General features: G+C 40.0%; 1 protein-coding gene across 1 annotated transcript in view; it reads right to left on the bottom strand.

Annotated features, from left to right (window-relative positions):
* Positions 1-491: 491 nt before the first annotated feature.
* Positions 492-26,733, bottom strand: part of hap1 (huntingtin associated protein 1) — a 38,381-nt gene continuing 12,139 nt past the window's right edge. The window contains exons 3-16 of the mRNA XM_051672152.1: positions 26,156-26,350; positions 14,321-14,397; positions 14,088-14,204; positions 13,767-13,858; positions 13,577-13,685; positions 13,384-13,462; positions 13,147-13,277; positions 11,574-11,648; positions 11,183-11,394; positions 10,836-11,051; positions 6,830-7,149; positions 5,163-5,357; positions 4,804-4,897; positions 492-2,443 (exon numbers count right to left, since the gene is read on the bottom strand). Of these exons, the coding sequence (XP_051528112.1) occupies positions 2,038-2,443; positions 4,804-4,897; positions 5,163-5,357; positions 6,830-7,149; positions 10,836-11,051; positions 11,183-11,394; positions 11,574-11,648; positions 13,147-13,277; positions 13,384-13,462; positions 13,577-13,685; positions 13,767-13,858; positions 14,088-14,204; positions 14,321-14,397; positions 26,156-26,350 (2,318 nt within the window). The 3' untranslated portion in view covers positions 492-2,037. The remainder of the gene's footprint in view (positions 2,444-4,803; positions 4,898-5,162; positions 5,358-6,829; positions 7,150-10,835; positions 11,052-11,182; positions 11,395-11,573; positions 11,649-13,146; positions 13,278-13,383; positions 13,463-13,576; positions 13,686-13,766; positions 13,859-14,087; positions 14,205-14,320; positions 14,398-26,155; positions 26,351-26,733) is intronic.

The raw sequence follows: 26,733 nt of genomic DNA, 5'->3' as shown, positions 1-26,733 counted from the left end.
TATGACTTGTCCATTTGTGTGCTATGTGAATGACTTTTCTTTGTATATCAATATTTCTACCTCATTACCTCTGGGGGGTGCTAATTTTCAACGCAAATGGTTTGAGGCCTTATTTTGTTATTTTAAGTAACTTAAAGTTGTGATGGTTATCTCTGAAAAGTCCAGATTCTAAGCATTCAAATGATACCTCATATGCCTGACTTATGTATACGGAGATTTTAACGGTTTTAAGTGTAAACTTTTTTCAGGATATAGCGCCCCCCTTTGGACCCATCGTAGAAGATGTGTATTCAAATAATTTTATGTATGAATTGTAGTTTTTGTGTGTGTGTATTTAGTCAAGCCATGACCTTTTGAACTTTTAAAATAAAACGCTATTCTTGTGTTGTAATTTAAGAAATTCTGGAAAGCAAAAATGATCAAGAGGGCTGTAAGATCCAAGTTACGCCACTGCTTTCAGAAATACTTTGTTATTAAAAGAAACACGTGGGAATACATTGAAGTCTTTATTCCAATGTAACAGTGAGTTTACAGTGCCTGATACACTTTACATTAGATACAGTGAGCTCCAGGGCTTGTCCATTTCATTGTGAGACAAGAGAAGAGTATATAAACAGTGTTCAAATGTGAAAAATCATTACTCAACTTTTAACCTCTCATACTTGTGTCAATCATCAATTCTTTACATATTCTACCAGACATTGCATATTCTTGAGTGATATTTCAGGACTTTTTTTTCTACTTTTTTGTATTTTTATATATATTAGTTTTTAAATAAACTTTTTTCCTGCGCTAAATCAGTAGATATATACATCTTCACACTCTTTGAAAATCCTAAATGCAAACAAGACCTTCAAACACACACACACACACACAACTTTTACCTCATATTACCATCACTGTTCATTACAGTAGCCTACCTCATTCTATCAAGTATGAGTTTAATTAACAGACACAAATGAACACAAGGGTGTTAAAAGAAAAAACAAAACTGTGTTCATTGAACAATGTGCCCCATAGTTTCTGTATACTGTGATTTAGATTCAGCCAATTAAGACTCTTCATACATTTTTAACTGATTGTGTTTACTGCTCATGGGCATGGCTATAGGCCACATAACTGCAAACTTCATCACTATATTTGCTTTAATTACTGCATCCCTGATTTTTGAAACACAATAATATACATTACAAACTTTACAATCTGTTATGAAAACTGTGTCTGTGATATTTAAGTTGTTTACGTGTGTGTGTGCAGTGTGTCATCACATGAGGTGTTCTTGAATTTTAGCACAATAAAAATTCAGAAATGAGCACAGCAAGATCACAAATGTACAGTCACTTCTATTCGCTAAACAAGACTGTAAAATGTGGCTTCTTATTTTATACAGTATATATATATAGCATAGCAGGTACAGTACATAACCTCACATAATGTACCAAGAATTCTTTATGAATTCTCTGGGGGAAAAGGGGGATTTGATTGCCCAAAAAAGTGCTATCAACGACAAATGTATTTCTCAGAGAGCAGGACACACTACTAACACTTCTGTTGCTTGGTTGGCAGCAAGCAAAATGAATGCCTAATATAGTTCATGTTCCTGTAGTTCTACTACAAAAGAACATTTTTTACTTGTTTTAATAAAACAGTTATTCTAAGACTGATGGTGATAGACAAATTCCCTACAGGAGGGGGCATGTTAAAAAAAAAAGTCAACAAATGCACAACTATTCCCTTCTGAAGAGTGTTCAAAACACCCTGTTGCAACGATACAAAAAAAACAAAAAACAGATATGTTTGACATTTCATAACGAAATGTCTTTTCAGGTGCAATCCATACATACAATTCCCGGTGCCACATATGAGGTCATCCTTAAAGATGCTAACACAGGCAACAGTCACCATAGAAATGTAAACCTGATGTGACTTTCCACTGATATGGCTTTCAATAAGGCCCCATAACAAATGAGGGGACATACGTTGCGTGCCAAAAAGAGGATGATGCACAAAATGTCACAGAGAGCAGCTCTCAGTGCTTCATGTGGGACTGTTACTTGAGTCTGGCTTCTCTTTTCCCCCAGAATCCAACAAGCCTCTCTCAACCACTTTATACAGGCCCAGCCTTCTGAGCTTTTCCACAAGATTGACACTGAAAATGTTTCTCTGTCGTTCCTGTTCTCTGCTTTCTTGTTCACTTCCACCAAAGTTCCACTGTCTTTCCCCTGAGGCAGTGCTGAGGGCTTTTATGGCTCTATGAGTGAAATGGGAGCTGGGATGAGTTGAGGCTGAGATACCATGCTCTGAAACCAGCTGTAGCAGCCCGAGGCATGAGGGGTGTGTGGTTGGATGGAAATGTGCTGTGGAAGCAGAGATGCTTTGGAGGCCTGATGAAGTTCTTACGTGCTCACAGCTCCTAAAAGCGGACATGCTGCGGGGCCGAAGGCTGGGGAAACAAATGGGAAAAAGCATAAGGCTGTTAAATTCTCCATGGAAAGACTTGGTCAACCACATAAGATCACATCAGAAACAAACTGGGCAGAACACAAGTGTGAGTGAAGAATCCAGTCTTTTCAGTTAGAAACCGTTACAATATCTGATCATGCATATGAATAAATGAAAATGTGACCTGCACAGGTTGAACAACATGAGAAGGATTTTGAAGGGATAGTTCACCCCAAAATGAACATTCGCTCATCATTTACTTACCCTCATGCCATCCCAGATGTGTATAACTTTCCTTCTTCTGCAGAACACAAACAGAGATTTTAGAAGTATATCTCAGCTCTGTAGGTCCATACATGTGAATGGTGACCAAAACTTTGAAGCTTCAAAAAAACACATAAAAGCAGCATAACAGTAATCCATAAGACTCTGGTGGTTTAATCCATGTCTTCTGAAGAAATCTAATCTATTTTGAGTGAAAATAGACCAAAATATATCAATCTGTACATCTTGCCATTGCAATCTATAGGCACAATCATGATTTCAACCTCACTTACACTTCCTAAACCTTAACGCATGCACAGAATGCTAGATGGTGCTAGGAAGTGTAAACGAGCTTGATCCTATCGAATCATGATCGCCAAGGAGACTATTGATGTCAAGATTTATAGTGAAAAAGGAGTTATATTTTGGTCTGTTCTCACCCAAAACCGATTAGCGCGCATCAGAAGACATGGATTAAACAACTGGACTCTTATGAATTACTTTTAAGCTGCCTTTGTGTGCTTTTTGGAGTTTCAAAGTTTTGTTCACCATTTACTTGCAATGTATGAACCTACAGAGCTTTTCTAAAAATCTTTGTTTGTGTTCTGCAGAAGAACAAATGTCATACACATCTGGGATGGCATGATGGTGAATAAATGATAAGAGAATTTTAATTTTTGATTGAACTATTCCTTTAATGCAGGGGTCTCAAACTCAGTTCCTGGAGGGCCGCAGCCCTGCAGAGTTTAGTTCCAGCCCTGCTCCAAAATGCCTCCATGTAATCTTCAAGCACTCCTGAAGACCTTGATTAGCTGCTTCAGGTGTGTTTAATTAGGGTTGGAGCTAAACTCTGCTGGACTGTGGCCCTCCAGGAACCGAGTTTGACACCCCTGCTTTAATGTAAGCTAACATGCACAATCTACAGTTATTACATTCATTTGTCTAATAAAACATGATCTCAGCAGACAGATGTTACATTACAGGACCCATATACCTAAACCTACAGTGGGGTCCAAATGTCTCAGGCCACATTTCCTTTTCTTTTGAGGATTCTGAAAAATGGTGTCAAATTGAAATAAAATTAAGAAATATTTAAGATTCTGCATGATTTTGATCATTAATCAAATGTAAACAAATTTGTCACAAATGTGCATAAAAGGTCAGATTCCCTTCATTCTATTGAAGCACACAAGATACTCTGAAACATTCTCAAATCATGCTGGGATAACATAGAACATCAGATTTTGCACAAACTAAAGAAAATTGACATTTTTTTCCATCCTTCTCACTCAAATTATAATGCTGATAATATTGAAAATTATTTTGCTGAAAAATGAAAGCAAAAAATATACATTTTTACTAGTGGCCTATGACTTTTGGACCCTACTGTCTTTCTGTACAGGAAAGAAGATGAAATTAGTAACAAAAGTCTCATGCTGTTGTGCTACAATGTTTTGTTATGTTCATAAATAAAGCCTATGGTTAAAGAGATAGAAAGTGAATTAGTAGTTAGATTTCATGGTTCTGAGATGATGATCCTAGTAAAGTGTTTGGGAAGATCATGCCTGACACTTCTTACTTTACGGCGGATGGAATTATAACTGTAAAAAGAGACGGTTCCAGCGTTTCCTGTTACAAAGGGAAGGAGGAAAAATATATTATATAAATTAATTAAAAAAATATATATATGTAAGAAAGGCATTAATGTTGAGAGGTGGAAGACCATGTACTTGAATCCAAATAAGACATTTCTTATCTGATGATAAAGTACACAATAGCCCATTGCCAGGGCTACCAAAATGAGAAAAAAAATAAAGTGGGTAGAAAAGATTTCTTAAAACGATTGTACCTACAACCTATACCGTCTACTAGAGGCAACAACTCATACTCTGTGTATAATGTGTGTGATGGATCCGATAAAATCTTTTGAACTTCCCTGAGAACTGACTGCTCATATAATACAGTAACTTAAGGGACTGGTATTCCCTTTTCCCCATACTAATGCCCATTAAAAGCAGAAAGAGCAGGAGCATTTTGTTGGATGGATGAGAGTCCTAAAATAAGTATTGTGTGATCAACAGTGTGATCATGTCTTACCTGGTGGAGAAGGAGGAGAGGAGGACAGAGGGATGGAGGTTCTGACAGCTAGTGTTCGGGGTGGTCTGAGGGAGGTTAAGCCCGGATGAAGTGACTGCGTTGATGTGAGGAAACACACAAACACACACTAAAACTCAGCTATGCATGACAGTTATCCAGAGCACTACACTACAGGCAGGGTGGATCAAAACTATACATCATGAACTGCTTAGTAGCATGGTGAAGGCAATACAAATAATTGGAATCCGAAAAAACTTTTTACATACTTTTTGGTTTTGAAGTGTCTTGACCCTTTAAAAAAGAAAAAATGATCTAACAAAAGAATGTGTAGCTTTCAGTAGATAAAAGGAGGTTTTTACCAACAGTGCCGTGTATGAGGTCGGGGAATTTGGACATGTCAGGCTCATCCTCTTCCAGGTCATTGAGGCTGTAGACATGCTGAAAATCCACATCTAGCTCCCTGAAGTCTTTGGTGAGGACACCCGGCCGTGGGTGGAGGATACCCCCAAGATTGGGCTTGGCCAGCTGCTGCCATTGGTGAAGAGTGACTGAGCCTAGAGACAATAGCAAGATGAACTAGAAATTTATGTTTTCCAAAAAAAAAAAAAAAAAAAAAAAAAAAAACAGTGCTTGCCCTTGCAAAACTTGCCAACATGACGATGTTCTGGATGGTTGATATGCAGTAACTAGGGTGTTCTGGGTGTTTTATTACTGGCCCAAATAAAAAGAGCCCATCCCTAAGTCTCTATGATATAATAATATTTCCATTTAATAGCTGCGTTTCCATCCACATATTTTTATGCGCATTTTGGGATATCGCATAAAAACTGCTGGATGAAAACACCAAGATGCGAAAAAAATCTCCAAAATGTGCATAAAAACATATACGCTCACTTGAGGTGGATACATTTTTTATTCGTTAAGAAGTGCGCTTTAACTATGATGGCAACACATTTACCAAATAAGCTCCTAATGAATTAGGAATACAAGATGTGCAGTGTTTTATTTTTTGTCCGTGTGCTCTAAACCATGAGTATTTAATCAATAAAAAAGTCACAGTGGCTACAATTTCTCCGGAAGTGACAATTTTGGGATGGAGACGTGGCTTTATTCGCACATTGTTTTTGCGATATTTTGGGTTTTTGCTTATATTAAATTCACAGCTTGGATGGAAACATAGCTAATGTCCCTTCAAGTCTGAGGAATTTTTACACCCATTTAAAGATACTGTAAGCAAAAGCATTAGCCGTTTTAGAACTTCCACAAGACTTAGCTGTTGAATTAGACAAGGCAAGAATTAGACAAGTCTTCTGATTGGCTAAACAAAGTTTCCAATAGTTTACAGAGCCTAGCGCTGTCAGAGAGACAGGTGTAATATTTTAAATGGCATCTATTTCAGTGATATCTGACAAGTAATAGGGACGTTTTCTGTGTATCATTTTATTTAAAAATCACTTACAATGGGGGCCTGGGTGGCTCAGTGAGTAAAGACGCTGACTACCACACCTGGAGTCGCAAGTTCGAATCCAGGGCATGCCGAGTGACTCCAGCCAGGTCTCCTAAGCAACCAAATTGGCCCGGTTGCTAGGGAGGGTAGAGTCACATGGGGTAACTTCATCGTGGTCGCTATAATGTGGTTCTCGCTCTCGGTGGGGTGCATGGTGATTTGTGTGTGGATGTCGCGGAGAATAGCATGAAGCTTCCACACGCTATATCTCCGCAGTAACGTGCTAAACAAGCCACGTGATAAGATGCGTGGATTGACGGTCTCAGACGCGGAGGCAACTGAGATTCGTCCTCCACCACCCGGATTGAGGCAAGTCACTACACCACCACGAGGACTTAGAGCACATTGGGAATTGGACATTCCAAATAAAAAAAATAAAATAAAATAAAAATCACTTACAACAACTTTAATTGCATGCCAGGCACAAATTACGAGTCTGATGGCTTAGAAAAGTAACAGCACACATCTCCAAATTTGGAAAAGCTTGTACTTAACCTATATGTGTTAAAGTCTACTCACCCTCCATTGGCTTAACTATCTGCAGACGTTCGGGCAAGTACGAGCGAGACGAGCCTGTGCCTGAGGAATGCGTGGAGGTGCCAGAATAGTTTGTTCCTGTGGATACAACACTGTCATTGGGCGTCAGGATACCACTGGACCCACCGCCACTACCGCTGCTTCCACTCTGCAGGGCACGTAGCTTCCTCTCTCTCTCCACCTCGAAGAACGGACGCTCTGATGTATGACTCTCCTGACGTTCTGAGAGAGATCGGAGAGCTGCCTCTAAATCTTGCCCACCTGGTGTACCCGGCTGACCCAAACGCTTTGACTCCAGCAACCTGTGCAGGAAATATTTGTTATTATTCAGAATTAATCGATGGACTTTTGTGCAGTATAATTTTCTAAATAAAAAAATGTCAAAGAGAACTTCACAAACTGCACACCTTAAATATCTCAAGTGATGTGTACACAGAAATTCACACAAAACAAATACTGCTGTGCAAAAACATGCACACATGGTTGATTGGCTATTTAAATGGGGACATACTGTAATGAGCGATAGTGAGACAAACAGACCCAAGAGCAGTGGACCAGTTCAAAGGATTTATTAACAATAATAATGAGCAGTCACTGGGTTGAGGAATGTAGAAAATCCAGACACTGGCTGCAGCAGCGGGAAGCGATCTCCAATGGCGTGCACGTTGTAGTCGCGCCAGGGGCAGTCCATGAAGAATGTGTTCGTAGGATGAGTGTGTACATTGTGGAAGTCAGGAACAGATTTGTAGAATCCTCCACTGAAGCTAGTGTCTCTAAGCACGTCATTCACGAGCCCCTGGAAGACGGTGGGGGGCGTTGACCAATCCGAAAGGCATAACCAAATATTCAAAGTGCCCCCTATGGGTGTTAAAAGCCGTCTTCCACTCATCCCCCTTCCTAATCCGGACTAAGTGATAAGCATTGCGTCAGTCCAACTTCGTAAAGACAGACACTCCCTGCAAGAGTTCAAAGGCTGAGGACATCAACGGTAAAGGATAGCGATTCCTCACCATGATGTCATTCAGCCCCCGATAATCTATACAGAGTCTAAGCGAGCCATCCTTCTTCTCCGCGAAGAAGAACACTGCCCCTGCCCCTGCCCCTGCCGGCGAAGAGGAAGGGCAAATGAGACCAGCTGCCAGAGAATCATTGATATACCTGTTTGTTCATGGCCTCCCTCTTGGGAGCTGAGAGTGAATACAGCTGTCCCCGAGGCGGCTAAGTGCCAGGAAACAGTTCAATTGCACAGTCGTATGGGCATGAGGAAGAAGGGTAACGGGTTCATCCTGCAACGAAACACAAGACTGGACAGGGGAAATAGCAGAGTTAAGACAGTGCGACAAACAATAAGGACTCCAAGCAAGAACAGTGTTGGTTGACTGATCTACGTGTGTGTGGGTTGTGCGTTACCAACCAAGGATGCCCCAACACTACCGGTACCGATGGAGATTGGATAAGTTAGAAGGACAACTGCTCATATGATTCCCAAAGGCGAAGGTGCCGGCTTTGTGGATTGAGTGATGACGGACAGCAGCGTGCCACTTAGGGTGTGGGCAGTGATGGGTCTTTCCATAGGAAGTCACCACTTAGCAGCCAATTCGAAATCCATAGTTCCCTTCAGCTCTGGAATCAACCAAGGTGGAAATTGGGTGACAGGCAGATCCATACTGCAGCTGGGCCAGGAGAAGAGTCCGAAGTCCAGGGGTTTTGTCCAAAGGTGTTGCGCTCACCACTAACCCCCTCCTACTGATAATTTATGTCTTTTACCGGACAGGAAGCAGAGAGATGATTAGAAGCAGCACAGTAAAAACACAGTCCATTAACGAGACGTTGCTGTTTCTCCCTGCATGATATTTGAGTTCTAGTGACTTGCATAGGCTCAGTGTCAGGCCATGATACTGGCGAGTTGGCTGGAGAGGCAGAATGGGTAGGAGGATCAGCCGCCAGGGTAGGTGGAATGCGGCGTCGACAATGGTGACAGCGTAGGGCCAGACGTTGATCGACTCGATAGCCAGATCCACCAAGTCATTGAAGTGCAGAGCCAAATCCAAAGAATAAATCTCCAGAATGTCATTGGAAAGAAAATGCAGAAATCGATCCCACATAGCGTGGTCATTCCACTCACAAGAAGCAGCTAGGGTGCGAAATTCAATCACATAATCTGATACTCATCAGTCTCCTTGAGACAGTCCAGATAAAACCCTCACCGCCTCCCGACCTTCAGCTGAGCGATCAAACACTCGGCGGAGCTCCATAAAGGCATGACAGGAAGCACAGCAGGGATGTCTGCTGTCCCACATGGCAGTGCCCCATTCGCCAGCCCTTCCGGTGAGGAGCGTAATAACACAGGCCACCTTCATCGTATCCGAAGCGAAAGTGGAGGGCTGTAATGTGAAGAACAGGGAACACTGCATAAGGAATGCGCTGCAGGATTCAGCCTCACCTGAATACGGGGCTGGAGGGGGAATGCAGGCTTCAAAGTGTCCAGGAACCAGAGGAACCACCTTAACTGGTAAGGAAGCTTCCTGAGATGGGCCAGCAACAGGAGATAGGCGGAATTGCTAAACAAAGGAGGTGAGCTCGGCAAGCTGCGAAGCCATCATCTCCAAAGCCCGGTTCGAGGCAGCAAGACTCCCTGCTGACAGAGGGCGGAGCAAAGAGTGGATTCCTCTGCTGGGTCCATACTAGGCTAGATTGTTCTATAATGAGCGATAGTGAGACAAACAGACCCAAGAGCAGAGGAACAGTTCAAAGGATTTATTAACAATAATAATGAGCAGTCACTGGGTTGAGGAATGTAGAAAATCCCAACACCGGCTGCAGCAGCGGGAAGCGATCTCCAATGGCGTGCGTGTCGTAGGTGTGCAAAGGGCAATCCATGAAGAGTGTGTTCGTAGGATGTGTGTATGCATTGTGGAAGTCAGGAACAGATTCGTAGAATCCTCCGTTGAAGCTAGTGAGGTGCAGAACAACGCCCTGCAGAGATGAGCGAACTTAACTCCCGACACGCGGGCAGAGACGAGGTATCCTCCGTGGAAGACCAGCTGAGAGCAATACTGGAAGGCAACCACACACCCGATACGCGGGCAACCAACAGATACATGAGACAGGACCAACTAGTCAGAGAGAGTCAGGTTAGTACTCAACATCAAACAACAATCTAGCAAAGATACTGAGAACACGACGGGCTTAAGAAGGGAGTGAATAGGGGGCCTGGGTAGCTCTGTAAAGACGCTGACTACCACCCCTGGAGTCGCGAGTTCGAATCCAGGGCATGCTGAGTGACTCCAGCCAGGTCTCCTAAGAAACCAAATTGGCCCGGTTGCTAAGGAGGGTGGGGTCACATGGGGTAACCTCCTCGTGGTTGCTATAATGTGGTTTGCTCTCGGTGGGGCGCGTGGTGAGTTGTGCGTGGATGTCACGGACAAGCCACGTGATAAGATGCGCGGATTGACGGTCTCAGACGCGGAGGCAACTGAGATTTGTCCTCCGCCACCCGGATTGAGGCGAGTCACTATGCCACCATAAGGACTTATAATTGCTAGACTGGGAATTGGGCATTCCAAATTGGGGAGAAAAAAAAAAAGAAAAAAAAAGGAGGAAAACAGGTGTTGCTCGGCACACTAAACAGTGGCATGATCAGTGTTCCCCCAGGAACAATCAATGTTCCCATGGAAATGCCGATCAACAAACCGACAAACTCACCGGAGCCATGACACATACCATATACTTCTACTGTTTTTATGGAAAGCCTAACTAACACCCTATCTCTATACCTATAAGATAACTTTTTGCATTTTAAGCATTTATATTTGTTTTTAACTTTATTTATGAATCGTATTTGCCGATTTAGAACATCCCTAAATGTCCTATAAGAGAAGTTTTGTCAGATTGAGCTTACATCTGGGGATACATTTTCCCCAAAACTATAGTTACAAGTATTAGCGTACACACACACAGACACACAGATATTTGAGCACACACTAACCCATGTTCCTGTGTGTGTGTTGGGGGAGAGTGCTTGTCCTCCAGGTGGAAGCTAGCAGAGTCTGATTCATAATAACTGGTCCGTGGCGTACTGATTCGACTAGAGCGCAATGACCCAGGGCTCGAACCCGGAACCTGGGGAGAGTGGATTTGTGAGCGTAGTCGGGCCACCTGATTGGCTATCTTCACTGTCTCAAACACACGCAATGGGTGATTCCTGTGGTGGCAAATTCAAGAGAATCATGTCACATCAAAGTCCATAGTTATGTACAACATTTATGTGACCCTGCTATTATATATAGACAATAAACATAATTAGCTGCTACACATATTTGGGTTATGACTAACTTGTATTCAGTGGGCGCAGGGCTGTCTAGGCCTTTCCGGAAAGTTCCTTCGATCTCAGCAGCGAGTGAGTCCATTGGGAAGATGGCAGCTAGGGTGCTATAACGCTGGACGGTGCTGTTGGGTAGACTCTTATTGCGCAGGTTCTTTATGTCCTCTTGAGCTTCGTGTAGCATGTCCTCACATTCTGAGTACCGATCACGCAGTTCCTTCAGCTACCACCAGAGGGAGACAGAGAGCAGAGGTTTCAAGTTTCTGTTCAAGTAAATTATTTAAAACTGCCATACACTGGAAACATAACAGTAGTGATAGTGAGAGGAGCCAGTGAAAGCAGTAGAATGTTTTCAATATTTGTTTTACTGCTTGTGCAGGTTTGATGTTGTGAGTTTCATACCTCGGTTTTAAGCTGTGACTGGCTTTCTCGTGAGGAATTTAAATGTTGCATCAACTCCTCGTTCTCAGCAGCGAGCTGAGGGAAAACAAGTTTTATAAATATACTGAGTCTCTACGTGATATGCAAGAGAATGTGTATACAGGCTTGGCTATTCTAATATAGAGACTAATATAGTGAAACATGTCAAAAAACTGACATTTGAAGTAGTCCTCACTATTTGAAAAGCACATAAATTGGCCAAATCACGTTTTGCTTTAAAGGGGCCATGAAATATTTTATATATATAGATTATATATATATATATATATATATATATATATATATATATATATATATATAAAATTTTATTATCTTCCCTGAGGTCCACTGATTATGTTAGTAAAGTAATTGTTTTGCACCAAAACAGTTTTTTAGTAATCTGATCATTTTTCACCCTGTTTCTGGCCCTCTGACTGAAACGCTTTAAGCGCCTCCTTAAAACTTAAACGTAAACGCCCACTGTTATGGTTGGCTAACATCGTGCAGCCCCTCAAATATAGCCATATTTGAAACTCAATCGAATGAGAATTAACAAGCCCCTCAACATTATAAAACTACATTTCAGGGTTTACACATAACACACATCCAACACATTGCATCCAAATATATTAACAGTTCCTTTGCAGGCTTGAATCATGTTACGACTGGTTCACAAACAATCCAAGCTGATATGATCCGAAATAAACGCACGCACAGTACATAGTCCAAAGCACAGTGAAATGACACACACGCATAGGCGCACTGAGGTGCACAATGCCAGAAACATCAAAACAGTCATAGACGTTCATCTAGTGCATGTTTACATGCACCAAAAATTTAAAATAGTGCAGATGTGCAAAAGAATTCATCCAGGACAGTTTGTGCTCAAAACAGCAAGAGGCAGAGCAGCTGAATTTAAGAGAATGGATTCTCCTCTTCAGAGTTGTAACTTGACACCGTGACTTTTAAAAGAGGCCCCAGATATGTATCAAGCGGTCAAAGACATCTGTCTAGTATGTTTATATACAAAATAATTCAAAATAGTCCGGATGGGTCCCCTTTGGTGTTCAGGACTAGTTAGCCACACTAGGCCTGTCTGTCCTTATCTCTCTCTCTGTCTCTCGAACTGAGCGCCAGTAGGTGAGGCCAAGGGTGCAATGACACATGTTGTGGGATGTGTAAATACATATGACCAATGTCTTGTGACGTCACGAGCACACAGAATTCAAAACGAGATGTTTCAGCAGGGTGGTAACTGTAAATGCTCTTTTTAGACTGGGGAGAAAGTTGAGTTCTGAAATCTACAGTATGTTTTTCTAGTACAGTTACCTTTTAAATGATGGAAATCAAGGAAAATTTCATTCTCCATTTCATGACCCCTTTAAATCTATTGATATCTACAGGTTTTGTGAGGCTTCGTTTTAGGATTAAAGGGTTTGGGTTAAGCAAATATCACCTCTGTATTAACAAACCTCATCATAAACCTATGAGATATAAAAACATATGATAAATCCTCACTAATATAGTGAAACCAGTGTGTGTGCACGTGTCTAACCCCTTTGCAACGCTGCTCTAGGTCAACAATCTGTCCCAGGAGAGAGCTAATCTCCTCTTGTTGTCTTAGAGAATCTTCCACCCTCCGGGAAAGCTCCTCCGACAGAGATGCGACCCGTTTATTCGCCATTGCTGGTGAGAGAGACAAAATGAGATGGAACTTAAGTCCGTTGTCAAGAAAAATTCTATGTGATATTGAATGATTAGTTGGCCGTTGTGGATAATGTTGTGTACTCACAGAGTTCATCCACACACACCATCATAAGCTGCTGCTCTTGTTCCTCATAATTGTTGGTCTCAAAAGTTAGCTCGTTAGCCTGAGAGAAGAATGATGGGTATGAAAATGCATACCTATGACAGTATTCACAATTCACAAGCAGATTTTTGATGTTCTTCTGACATTGTGTGTATGTGCATGTGTTTAAACACACCTCTGAGCGCAACTTGAAGTTCTCCTCCTCCAAACCCTTGAGCTTTTGTTGCAGGAAGTCGTAATTCATGTAGTTACTGAGAGATGAGGATGTATCGTTCCGTATAAGCCTGAAGGAGGAGCAAAAACTTATCAATATATCAGAATCAAGACCTTGATCACTCTGTATGTGTGTGTGTGAGTACACTCACAGTGATTCTGTGGCATGCTCTATCTCTTCAGTGCTGGCATAAAAGTGCAGGAGATCATCTCTCATGGACAGCTCATGACGCAGCTGTGCAATCTGTAACAACAGATCCAGGATTAAATGGTTAATTTATTGAAATAAAAAAAAAAATTTTCTTCCAAATCTTCCAGAATGTGTGGTCACAGGTGTGCATTTATATTCATTGCACAACAACACTGAACGTGACTCATTCAATCAGAATTCAGAGTCTGAACTATCCTTTTCATAATATTCATTTTAACATTTATAATCTCTGAATTTATTTTTACATTAAACAAAGATTAACCTCTTCCTTGGCAATTTCCAACTGTTCATCCAGTAGTTTGTTTCGTTCAGTCAGGGCTTTGTTCTGCTTGAGCAGAGATTGGCCAATCCGGGCTGCCAGTTCCAAATCCCGCTCTTTCTGCAGAGGAAAAGAGGTGGGAATTTTATTAATAAATCAATTGAAACATTAATAGAGGTAAAATTATTTATTGATGACAATCAATGAACATATTTTAAAAGCATACTATCACTCACCTCCTCTAGCAAATGTGTAACTGCCTCAATGTCATGATATGTCTTTGTGATTTGGCCAACTCTCTCTGAGCACAGCACTGCAGAGAAAAAAGAGAGAGATTGGGAGGGAAAAGCAAGAAAGAGAGGAGGGAGACAAAATGTAATAAAAAACATACTAAGTTTCACCAAATGTCACAACATGTGTGTCAAAGGACACCTATATTATTGGATGGATCATAGGCTATTTAAAGGAATATTCCGATCTCAATACAAGTTAAGCTCAATTGACAGAATTTGTGGCATAATATTGATAACCACAAAAATTAATTTTGACTTGCCCCTCCTTTTATTTAAAAAAAGCAAAAATCTAGGTTCTAGTGCGGCACTTACAATGGAAGTGAATGGGGCAATCCGTAAACTCTCAAATACTTACTATTCCAAAAGTCAACAAACCCAAAACCATACAGTGACTGTAAAATGACGATTTAGACAACTTTAAAGCTCAAATAATACATGAGTTCTAACAGAAGAATTAATGCTTTTATAAAATTATAAGCTTCACATTTCTGCTTTTGAACCCTCCAAAAATTGGCCCCTATTCACATCCATTGTAAGTGATGATTAATTGCCTTTATTTTATTTTTTTGTAATGCTTGATTTTTAAAATATACATATATTTAATCGCACTGAGATAACGAGTTAAATAGACAGCCTTATTAAAAATTTATATTTTTTCAGGGCATAAATGTATACAATTTTATCTATCAAAACAGACGTAAATGTACATAAATTCCATGAGGAATGTTCCTACTATCAGAGCAATTCTAGCTTGACATGCCACATTTTTGTGAATCTGTGGCAGTAGGGGGCAGTCAGTGCAACTCCACCTGTACAGGCAACACGCCTCGTCTTTTGTGCTCAAGGACAGCTGGACCAAGCAAACAGAATGCAGGGTTTTTAAAACGCGTTTTTCATAGTTTCAAACTAGGATTAACTTGACACAACGTCCTAAAAGCACAGTGTTTATGATTAGCTACACTGAAAACTAGTAAGACCTTTGAAAACTATGAGAAATTTAATTGGCCATTGGTATTTCTATCACAATCTCATGAACCCCCTGCAGTTCCACTACGAACCCCTGGAGGCTTATGAAACCACGGTTGAAAAATCCTGCTTGAAGTAATCGTCCAAAGCATTAAAAATGCTACACAGCAGCACTTGGTAGCATCTTGCCTTTCCCTGAGGTATAATCATATTTCAACTGGAATGAGGCATGTTTGACTTTGCTAAAATAAGAGCTTGGCAGCGGTTCACAGCTCTCCAAACTGCAAACAGCAGAGTCCACATTAATGAAGGCTTTAACCTTCTACGCTAGAGACCCTGAAATGTACTGCAGAAATTGGGGACATCACAACAGGGCTTTGGCAAGGCCATGAAAAAAACAGGTCCTTCCAACAGTTTAGAGATGCCCTTTCAGGTTTTGATACCTGTAATAATTTTAAGGTTCAGAGAAAAACTATCCACACTTCTTTTGCCAATGGCTGGATTAGCTCTGTGATGCAAATAGTAAAATAATGAAAACCTGTTATAAAGTGATGATTTACGTAAGTTTCTGTGATTTCATTCAGTTTTCCACATGTCCCTGGTCATTGAACCTCTGCTAAATCTGCTAACTTTTTTTGGAAGCAATTCAGTTCAGCTGTGATTTACGTCACTGAGAGATTTAAGGACATTAAGGACGGTAAGACAAAGCCTACACTACTGTACGTGAGAAAGAGAAGCTGCACTGCATGCAGGTTAATGTGACTGAACAGATTAAAATCATTTAAGCCCCAGTCACTGTGAAATGGCTGGCTAAGGACCCTATATGCTTATGCTTATTAACATGATTTTAGTGTAATTGACGTTAGTAGAACAGAACCATTTCAGATTTATAACCTTTTCTATGTAAAGATATTTCCAATTTGACAACTTCGTTGCCATGATAACTGTGACGAGGAGGAGGGCGTGGCCGGGCCGTTAGGTCTCACGCCCGGTGCTGAATTGTCCTAATCAGCCGGGATAGGGATAAAGATGAGCTGGGGGGCGCCAGTTCGAGAGAGAGAGACACACATGCGGCTGCTGTGTGTGTGTCTGTGTGTTTATGTTTGTTTAAATTGATTTATGTCATTAAAGTTATATTGAATGTTCTGCCGGTTCCCGCCTCCTCCTTGCCCATCCTGAACCCCGTTACAATAACGTAACGTCGTAAAAACTAAACCCCTACAACAACGATTTAAACAACTTTACAGCTCCGATAATACGAGTTTTAAAAGAAGAATTATTGTAAGTGCTTTTATAAAATTGTAAGTGTTGCAAGGAGGAGGGCGGGGCCAGGCCGTGATGATGCACGGCCAACCCCTAATCAGGCTAATCAAGCCGACGAGAGGGATAAAGTTCGGGAGAGAGAGAGCTACAGGCAGCTGCCCTGTATGCATTTGTGTTGTATGTTTTTGCTTTAAGTTGATCATTAAATTATTATTTATATTGTCAAGCCGGTTCTCACCTCCTCCTTTCCTGGGTTTCGGCACCAATGTAACAAGGTGCAATGGGAAAGGATGGGAAAGGAGGTGGCGAGAACCGGCTGCCTGTAGCTCTCTCTCTCTCTCTCTCTCCTGAACTGCCTATATCCCCCTCGTCGGCTTGATTAGCCTAATTAGGGGCTGGGCGTGCATCATCACAGCCCGGCCCCGTCCTCTTCCTTGCCACAGTAAGCTTCACATTTCTGCATTTAAACCCTGAAAAAATTGGTCCCATTCACTTCCATTGTAAGTGCCTCACTGTAACCCAAATTTTTGCTTTTTTTAAAGAAAAAAGGATGAGTCGAAATAATTTTTTGTCGTAATCAACATTATGCCACAAATTCTGTCGATTGAGTTTAACTTGTATTGAAGCCAGAGTATTCCTTAAAGTTTTAGGTTCATGTTTTGCTTTCAACAATCAATACAGTGTAAATTATATGTTATTTTTAAAAAAAAAATTTTTATAGGACATAATGCACAAAATAAAAAGAAAATACACATATACATAGACTGTAAATAGAAGGTCTATATAAATGCGAAGGTCTTTCTTCACAACGCATTATGTGAAACAGCATAATGCAAATTAAGGTGAAGGTTAGCACACATCAAACAATTGAAATGTATTTGCCATTTACATTTACATCAGCTAATCATTTAGCAGACACTTTTATCCAAAGTGACTTAAAAAATAGAAAAAGCACTATCAATTTATCATGCATGAGCCAACAATATTAGCAGTACCACAATAATGCAAAAACATAGTTTCTAGGGTAAACCAGAATAGTACAGATGCTTGAGCCTCGTTAGTGTCTTTAATCCAAATTTATCCAGGAACACTCCACACATAGCTTTAGTGATGCATATCAACAAGGTCACCTCGACTGGTGACTCCAGACCTTTTTTGATCATTATGAAATAGGTACAAGTCTACTGTAACCATGTTTAAGGTGGAACAGCACTGACAATCTGTCCACAGAGGAGATCTTTTTTCTGCAGATGATAATCAGCCTCTTATTGACATGCTGTGCATGCAAATGCAGTCCAGATTGCCAAGACCACCAGCAAGCAAGTCCCTCTTCTGCAAATAAAGCCATACAGTGCCTATATGACCTTCATCTCTCCATTTCACACGGTGAGTCTCTCCCTCTCACACTAACACTCTCTGTATGCAACTCCTTCTTTTAGTTCTCCTCAACAAATAGCTCCTCTCTAATGCACCTGAATCACCTTCATTTATCTCACACTAAGTTTCTCCCTATCTTTCTCTTTCTGTTACCTTGTACCAGCTCTCTGCACAGCCCCTCAGTGTCAGGTTCCTCATCTTCCTCAGGTTCTTCATCTTCCTCATCGTGGCTTGTGCTGCTGTCTCTCTCACCCTCGTCCATGCCCATACTGCTCCACACCTCTATATTCCCTTCATCCATGTCTGCACCTCAATTCTGCTCTTACTGCTGTCTTCTTTGCAGTGCAGTCTGTTCGTATTTTTCTCTCTTTGTTGTTCTATTACTGCAGTCTGTGCCCAACTGATTTATGACAATGATACTGAATCCATCTCTGCTGTGTTGCCAGCCACATGCCTTTAGAACACATAGACTGTCCTCTAGGCTTTTGATACACTACTACACACAACTGTAAGATCCCAGTGTGTGCATACTGAGTTGTTATAGAATCTGCTGCGAGTGTGTCACTGCAGCTCCTGTCTGATGTCAGCTCAGACTCACCTGGCTGCACTGAGTCACAGGAGGAGGGCAACTGTGAAAGGGGAGGGGAGGGAAGAACAGCTAAAGGAAACTTTAGAGAAATACATAATATTTTTGTATATTTTTGTAGGGATTTTGAATCTAGTTTTTTTAAGCTTAAATATTATGGTAGAATTCTGCTGATTTGATTCTAAAAAGCGTATACTACTGTGCAGATAGATCACCCCACAAACAGAATATGGTACATTCCAGATTTATGTCATAATACTGCTGCAGCAAAACAGATGGACACTCCCACACTTACAAGACCACATGTCCAGTGTGTTCTAAATCTCATTGTCAATGTAGCACATGTTTAAATTAACATGCTTGGCTGGGAAAAAATATGGTTTTAAACTGGTGAAATCTTGAACATAAGCTAATGTGAGATTTTTATACATTATTTAGTATTAAATATATATTTTATTATATGATCCTATAATACTTTAAGTCTCAGTTTAATGTTTTGATGATTACTCCAAATGTAATTACAATTTTAACATCATTATTATTTTGTAAATGAGAAATGGCAAAAATGGTAAAAGAGTTGGATTCTGATGTTCTGTACCTCCATGCTTTACTCTATAATATCCTGACAAAAAAAATCAATGCAAATATTTTTCTTTAATTCAAACCAGACATTTAAAAGCAAAGGTTTTACATTTATATTTTCACATGTTGTTCAAATCCATATTTTTTTCACATATCCTGCCAATTCCTTTCTCCTTCAGATACACTGAAAGTAACTGGGCCAAAATTGCTTTCCAGCCCAAGTCTAAAAAGATCTATTAAATATTAAATTAAACCCATATACATTTTTCAGTTGTGGACAGTGGAGTGTAGGTCACATAACCCCATATAATGACATGATGTGCTTTAAATCTGACCTGTAAACCACTGGCCCTTACATCAACAAAAGCTTAAAAAGTGAACTACACAGAATGAGGAAACTTCACTAAGACCACCATTACTTGGAGCAGTCACATAAAAAAATCACAATGTCCTTAATTGTCCTACACCTCACTTAATTCCATCTCTAATTGATAAACCTAACTAAACATGTAACCATTCCCATCCTGGAAAAAAGATGGACCATTTCATCAGATTCTAATTTATTTAACTAATTTAATATAATCACTTGGCGGTAATAAATGATTCGAAAAAGAAACAGCAGCTTCCTGTGTCAAATCAGTTGTCACTTATACCTCAGTTGTTAGCATTTCACACATATAACCTGATAACATACATTTTTACATTTTTTCTGATATGATATGTATGCCAGCCAATAATTTTTTTCATAAACCTGCCAAATCCAGCTTCAAAGTGCAAGTAGAAACTAAAGTAAAAAAGAAAACAAGGATACAATTAGAACAATGAATTTGAATCTGACGTAGAGTATTTTGGCCATTCGGTTTAAATTTCAACCATGTTTAGATATTTAACCCAGAAATAACAGCTGTGTTTAGGCTATAGCCCAGGTAAAGAGATCACTGCACAAGTACAAGAGCATCTCTCCTCACCAAATGGATTAGAACTTAATTATCAATACCCTAAATCAAGCAGACCACCCACAGAACAGTTTCCTTTCCCAACATTTAAAAAACTATAAAATCAACATTAATTTGAGTGTTTGGATTTATTCCACACTGCAGGTTTTTGTGACCGATGACTGATCAAAGGTTTCTAGAATCAATGCTATGAATGTGTATAAAAGCCATAAGACAAACTTCTTAGACAAAAATCCTGTTCAAGAAATAATCTGGTCTTTTCTTTAAAAAAAAAGAAGCAAAAATCGAGGTTCTAGTGAGACACTTAAAATGGAAGTGATTGGGGCGTAAAGTACTCACATTTTCCAACGTATAGCCACTGCAAGACATAAACAATGTGTGTAGTGTGGTAAAATCACTTGCTAACCTTTTCTGTGTAAAGTAATCTCCATTTTTACAACCTTGTTGCCATGACTACATACCACTGTAACACAGTAATTTAGTTGTCGGCCGCAAAAATTATGTTTAAAACAACTTTACAGCTCAAATAATACACAAGTTTTAACAGAGGAATTATGTAAGTGCTTTTATAAAATTATAAGCTTCACATTTCTGCCTTTACACCCTCCAAAAATGGCCCCATTCACTTCCATTGTACGTGCTTCACTGTAACGTCAAGTTTTGCTTTTTTTTTTAATAAAACAAGGGACAAGTCAAAATACATTTTTGTGGTAATCAACATTATGCCACCAATGCTGTCGATCAAGCTTAACTTGTACTGAACCCAAAGTATTCCTTTAAATCTCAAAACCACCTGTCAGAGTGTACACAAGCTCAATCTGAACACCTCCCAACACAGTCATTTTCCTGTTTCCAAAAGGTCCACTGAAGTGGCCTAGGTTTATCCAGTCTTAGCACCAAATAGATACTGCAGTGCTGTTTCGGTGCTAACGTCAGAGTGTCTGAGACGGGGTGTGGGCAGGGTGCCAGGTCATTGAGAGGAGCCACTGAGAACAGCAGAATGTCTAATTATCCTTAAGCAGTAAGAAGCTAATCTTCTTGATGGAATTTTGCATCTGTGCACCAGGAGGAAGGGGAGTGGTGGGGATTACAGCATGGCCCTGATCTCCAGCAGGGGCGGGTAAAGGAGAGGTGCAATCCCAGTGGTCAACAGTGGCAAAAGAACCTCCTGTAACTGGTTCAGTGAGGTCATGCACTGGGTCAATGGGGATAAACCAAATAAAGCTGCTAACAGTTGATGCGGGTTGAGCAAGAGACAGACACAGTGGGTGTGGCATCAGGCCTTGCAGAAGTGCACTCTGCATTTTAATGGCAGCTGTGATGAGGCTTTATTCACATCATGTGTGCCTCATCATCCACTGCCCAAACGAGGCTTATTTAATTGCACCTCTCCTCTCTCCTGCCCACTCGCATTGTGAGCCTGGCTGAAGGGCATCCCTCAGAGGCGGGGCAATGATGACAAGAGGGAGGGGCTGGTCATTCCGCCACACTGTTTACAACAAGTAGCCAAGCTGAGCACAACATAATCACACATGAACTAAATATTTTGCTACCGAATGTTCCAGTATCCTAACATCAACCCCATTATGCAGAGTTACTGAAAAGCACCATCTCCTATCAGACATCTTTGCATCAATTCAAATGTGTTTTCCTTTTCATGTGTTGCTACTGATAGCACAGCCTCAGAGACAGGGGTTCTGGCCTCATGGACACAAGGAAGTAATTGTGTTCACATATTTAATGATGAGCACCATTCGAATGTTGCATTTTCCCTCTAAGATATAATTTTTACTACACTGAAGGGTTAGGTTTAGGGTTGGGGTTTGGGTTAGGGTGTATGATTAATAAAATATGTATTCCTGTTGACTGTATTACATAATTTACAGCTAAAATCATCTCACTTTACAACTCGTTTTTTGAGCCAATCTGTGGACATTTTACCCAGAAACTGGAGTTCACACATGCCCATACGTTCAACAGCACTTCCAGCTTCGGCCACTAGGGGCAGTGATTACAATTTCAGTAAGCACAGACTGATTTTAGCTGAAAAACATTCGACCTAGTGTCACCAGAGGTTGCACTACAAAAAATCTTTATCCGTCACTCTGACAGACTAAGTTGTAAAATATTCTTCATGATCTATTTTTATCTGTCATTCTTGTTTATAAGTACTAAGGCTACATTCAGGGACGTAGCATCCAGTATAATAGCATATACTACATGAACGCAATTATATAATAATTTTTACTCCAAAAGCGCAAATCCAGTGAAACCAAGGAGTTCTAGGGTGAAGTTTTACCTGTTAATCAACTGCTGCGCTAAAACGAGATGTCACAGGTTAATTCGGTCATGTAAAGAGGAAACGGGAGCCGGGTGAACAGTTCACGGAAGACTTTAATTACACACATTTTCATTTGGACAGAACATAAAACTGCTTTTCAGCACACACTCGCTGGCGCGCACACACACGCACACACACACACACACACACACACAGCTCTGTGTGTCGTTCACACTGTTGTCCTTTCAGGCCCAACGCAGAATGCACACGTTCATCGGCTGCATGCATCTCTCTCTCTCTCAAACTGGCGTCTCCGGCTCCTCTTTATCCCTCTCCCAGCTGATTAGGGTAATTCAGTACCAGGCGTCCAGCCACGCCCTCCTCAACACACATGATTTGTAAATTTGCCTGTTACGTGCGGCTTTAAAATAAAAAAATTTAAAAAGCGCATACATACGTGCACAAGTTCACAGAACTTTTTCAGTGCCTGATATCAACATAAAGTGTCACAGATGATAAACACACACATCTAAAGCTCAGTTAATACAGCTACTCCACTAAAACAAGTGTAGAATTCTGCTCTAAACGTATTGTTTGCACTAAGATTAAATGTAAGTATAAAACGTTACGGCACTTTTTTGCGCTTTCTTTTTATTCACTTTATTAGCATACAGTAAAACACTAACGTAATGATTGAGGTATGCAGTAATGAAATTAGAGACCCTCTCCACAAAATCCGAACACAACTGGTCAAAAGAGACACATATTACCAGGTGTATATGGCGATGGTGCCTGTTTATACGCATCTTAACACATCTTAATACCTGGGCGCACACACAGCAGGAGAGTGAGCGAGAAAGTGAACTCAAAACTGATGCACTTGGTTAAAATAATTTTCTTGTTTCTTTTTTATCTGTCGGCTTCGGGATTATATTATGTGGGTATACACTTGACTACTAGAGTAATTTTTCCCTTAAAGGTGATCTAGTCATTAGAGCTCAAATTAATATTCCATTAAGAGTTTTCTGAGCTTTAATGTGGTTGTCTGTTTTCTGGGGTAGGGATCCTGTGGTGTGAATATATGCTGTAGCGGAAATATTGTAGGATGATCATTTGATTTACTAACAAGATATAATAACTGGATATTTAGTGTGTTTTTATTATTATAAATCAATGGATTAGCAGCTTCAGTTAAAAAACAATCAGCAATCAATCAGTCACTAACTCAAAACTCTAAGGTTAAATATGGCATTACTGCCATGCCATGAACATATACAGTATTAGGTGTGATATTTCAGAAATTAAACTTTTAAATTTTAGAACAAGCACAAAGCAATAATTTAAAATAAATGTATTCTTGATTTTAGACATCGCTTCACATTAGTGTCACCATCATGGCACAAAAGGGTTGTTTGTAGTCTAGTCTTTTACCATTTTGGGTAATGTGCTCTTAGTAAGTGTACTGTAAGTTGCTTTCGATGAAATGCAACTACTAAATGACAGGTAACCAATCAAAATAAGAAGTGTGTTAATAGTCACCTGCTGCTAGGGCAAATCACTGGACCATTTATATGATACCCGATCCTATAATACAGGCCCGGTTCTACGGGGGTGCTTAAGGGTGCTAAGCACCCTCAAACGAACCTTAGAGCACCCTCAGTTGCAGATCAGGGCAAACTGCTGCCCGCGGGTCGATGTATCATGAATGTTTTTTATTAGATCTTTCATTTATCTGGCTTTGGGACCTATTGCGCATCCATAAGCTTTTAATATGCTCAGGGTTACCAGATAATAGATGCAACACCCCAATCAGAGATTTATACTTGCACAAATAGGAAATATTTCACCTTATGTCATACTTTATTTATGTATCACATACATAATTTATGAAATCTGGCAACCATGCATCTCTCTCTCCTCTTCGGAAAAAAAAACCTTAAAGTGCTCAATAGTGCAATATTATACTCAAAGAAAAGTGTGATGCAGTCACTCCATGTCCATTCATGATGTTGCGTGTGCTTTTTAGTGCCAAGTCTGCGAGCAAACCTTTTCAGTGATGAACTTCAGTAAAATCCCAATAGATCTTCGCATCATTCGTACACGGAGGGGACACGCGAGCCAAACCAAGCGAGAGAGGAATATGTTTGTTCTTTGCGTTATTTGTAAAATGCTGAAATCCCTCACACCTGTATGTGAATGTTACTCTGACAGTAATCATTTATCAGTGTCATGCAGCCTGTTTTATTCAGTTGTGTGCTGAATGGGATGCCAAATAAACCATTGACGAGACCCACATCATCATGACCCATGAGCGTGTAAACAGGTTGATAATGATCTGAGAATAAAACAAATGTGTCCACTTTGCGGCCAACATTAAAATAAGCCTTTCGAATTTATAATTTCAGAATATTTTATTTTACTATTAAACCAGACTCCTGATGTAGACTGTTAAATTGAATGTTAAATTACCACTACATTGAAGTATGGTAAAATAAACAATTAATAATTATATTCAGTTTTACTAACACGTGATAGAAATGTAGCAGCAAAATTTCAAGCAATCGCAGAATGGTCCCATCAGAATACACTTCAGAAAATTGTGCATTACTACTTCTGGGCTTAAAAGATACAACTATGCAGAAATGTTATCTTCTCTCTTTCATGTTCTACTTAACAGCTGATGTGGCCCCTGTACCAAAACAACTGCACACCTCTGCTCAATTGAATATTTAGTCTAATACTGTAAATTGGCAAGCAGATTTCCTTGAATCCCATCAAACACACAATAATACCTGCAGTTTGTGAACACACAATTGCTGCATCAAAACTTATAAACGTGTATGATTGTGCAAATCAGTATGTCCTAATCTGCACGCGCAGCATTTTGCTGTCATTTTCATCAACAGATCATGTGAAAAAAAATGAAGCAATAAATGTATTGTACATTAAAAAAAACTGTTATTTATGTTGTTTTAGTAGCATTTAAACATGATTTAATATATTTAAAAAATGTGTAATTACGACACATCTACACTTTATACAGAGCACCCCCACTATTTTCAGAAGCATTCTCAGTGATTTTGATCTGGAACCGAGCCTGCTATGATATATTACTGTACGTTGGTAGAAACCAAGGGCGAAGCAACTCTTTAAAAGGTGATTTTTGTCCCCTGCACTTTTCCAAGCTAAACCCATACCAAGTCCAAATGGTGGGTTTTTATACAGTATTCTTTGCGTTTTGTTACTTTGGGCTGATTGAGCGACCATCCAGCCAATCACAGGTGAGTTTCATGAGCCGAAACAACCCTTACGTAATAGGCCATCAGTCAGACAGTCTAATCAACACGTCTACAAGTGCAGTCAACAAACTGTAGGAAAAAAGATAGATCTGCTGTGTTCTTAGAACACTTAGGTATTTTACTGAAGTGAATAGATACAGTATGTAGACACGAAACATGTGGACCTTATTGAAACACATTATAATTATTATAAGACTATTATTGTTGTCTTTTGATAAAAGTCATACTCAGCAGTTCACAAACTGTAGGTTTGCTTTGTTCTTATAATGCTTAAAACCTCTACTAATGTCTCATTGTAGGTCTTTTTTCTTTACAAACATTATTCTTTAATGGCCTTCTTTGTTTTTATTAACACACTTCTGCAAAGCAAGTTTCTTTGTAAGTGTTTTTTTTAATGCAGGATTTGTATACATGCATGTTATGAAGCTGAATGTTGTGATGCTATAAGGGAGGAAGGTGTTGACTTACAGAAGTATTTAAGTGTCTCCTCGATCTGCTCCTGTGTAAGTCCAATTGCGGCCTCTGCTGGCACCAGAGGAATGTGCAGCCAGTCGTCATGCTCATACCCAAACACGTGGTCTGCCCGCAGAGTGTATGTGGGCAACTCTTCCCTCAGCAAGCTGACTATCTCCACCTCTGGCAAATCCACACTGGAGCACAGATCTGTGTGTGTGTAATGAATATAAAGAGAAGCATTCACATTCTTTGCAATAAAAGTTGATCTAATTATTTTATCTGAGAATATCTCATTAGTTATGTAATGTAAATGAATGTGTTACATAATTTAGAAGCTCACAAACTTTCATTGATGTAATGAAAAAAGAAATACTGACATAATTATCTTGTTGCCAGACTGAACAACTAAAATCACAAAATGTGAATATGAGTTAGAAGTAGAAGTACTGCAGCAGAGGCCAAAGTGACTACATTAAAGTGTATGGCAAGCCGTTTTAGCTTTTATTCATTTGCAGGATATGAATTGTTGATATCAAGAATGTAATTTTCACTAATGGAAATGCCAACTGTTGATATCAATAATTAAATTT

Source organism: Myxocyprinus asiaticus, chromosome 35 (genome assembly GCF_019703515.2).
Source record: "Myxocyprinus asiaticus isolate MX2 ecotype Aquarium Trade chromosome 35, UBuf_Myxa_2, whole genome shotgun sequence".
NCBI classification, from domain to species: Eukaryota; Metazoa; Chordata; class Actinopteri; order Cypriniformes; family Catostomidae; genus Myxocyprinus; species Myxocyprinus asiaticus.
Note: the sequence above shows the minus strand (reverse complement) of the source record. Positions and strands in the feature narration are given on the sequence as shown.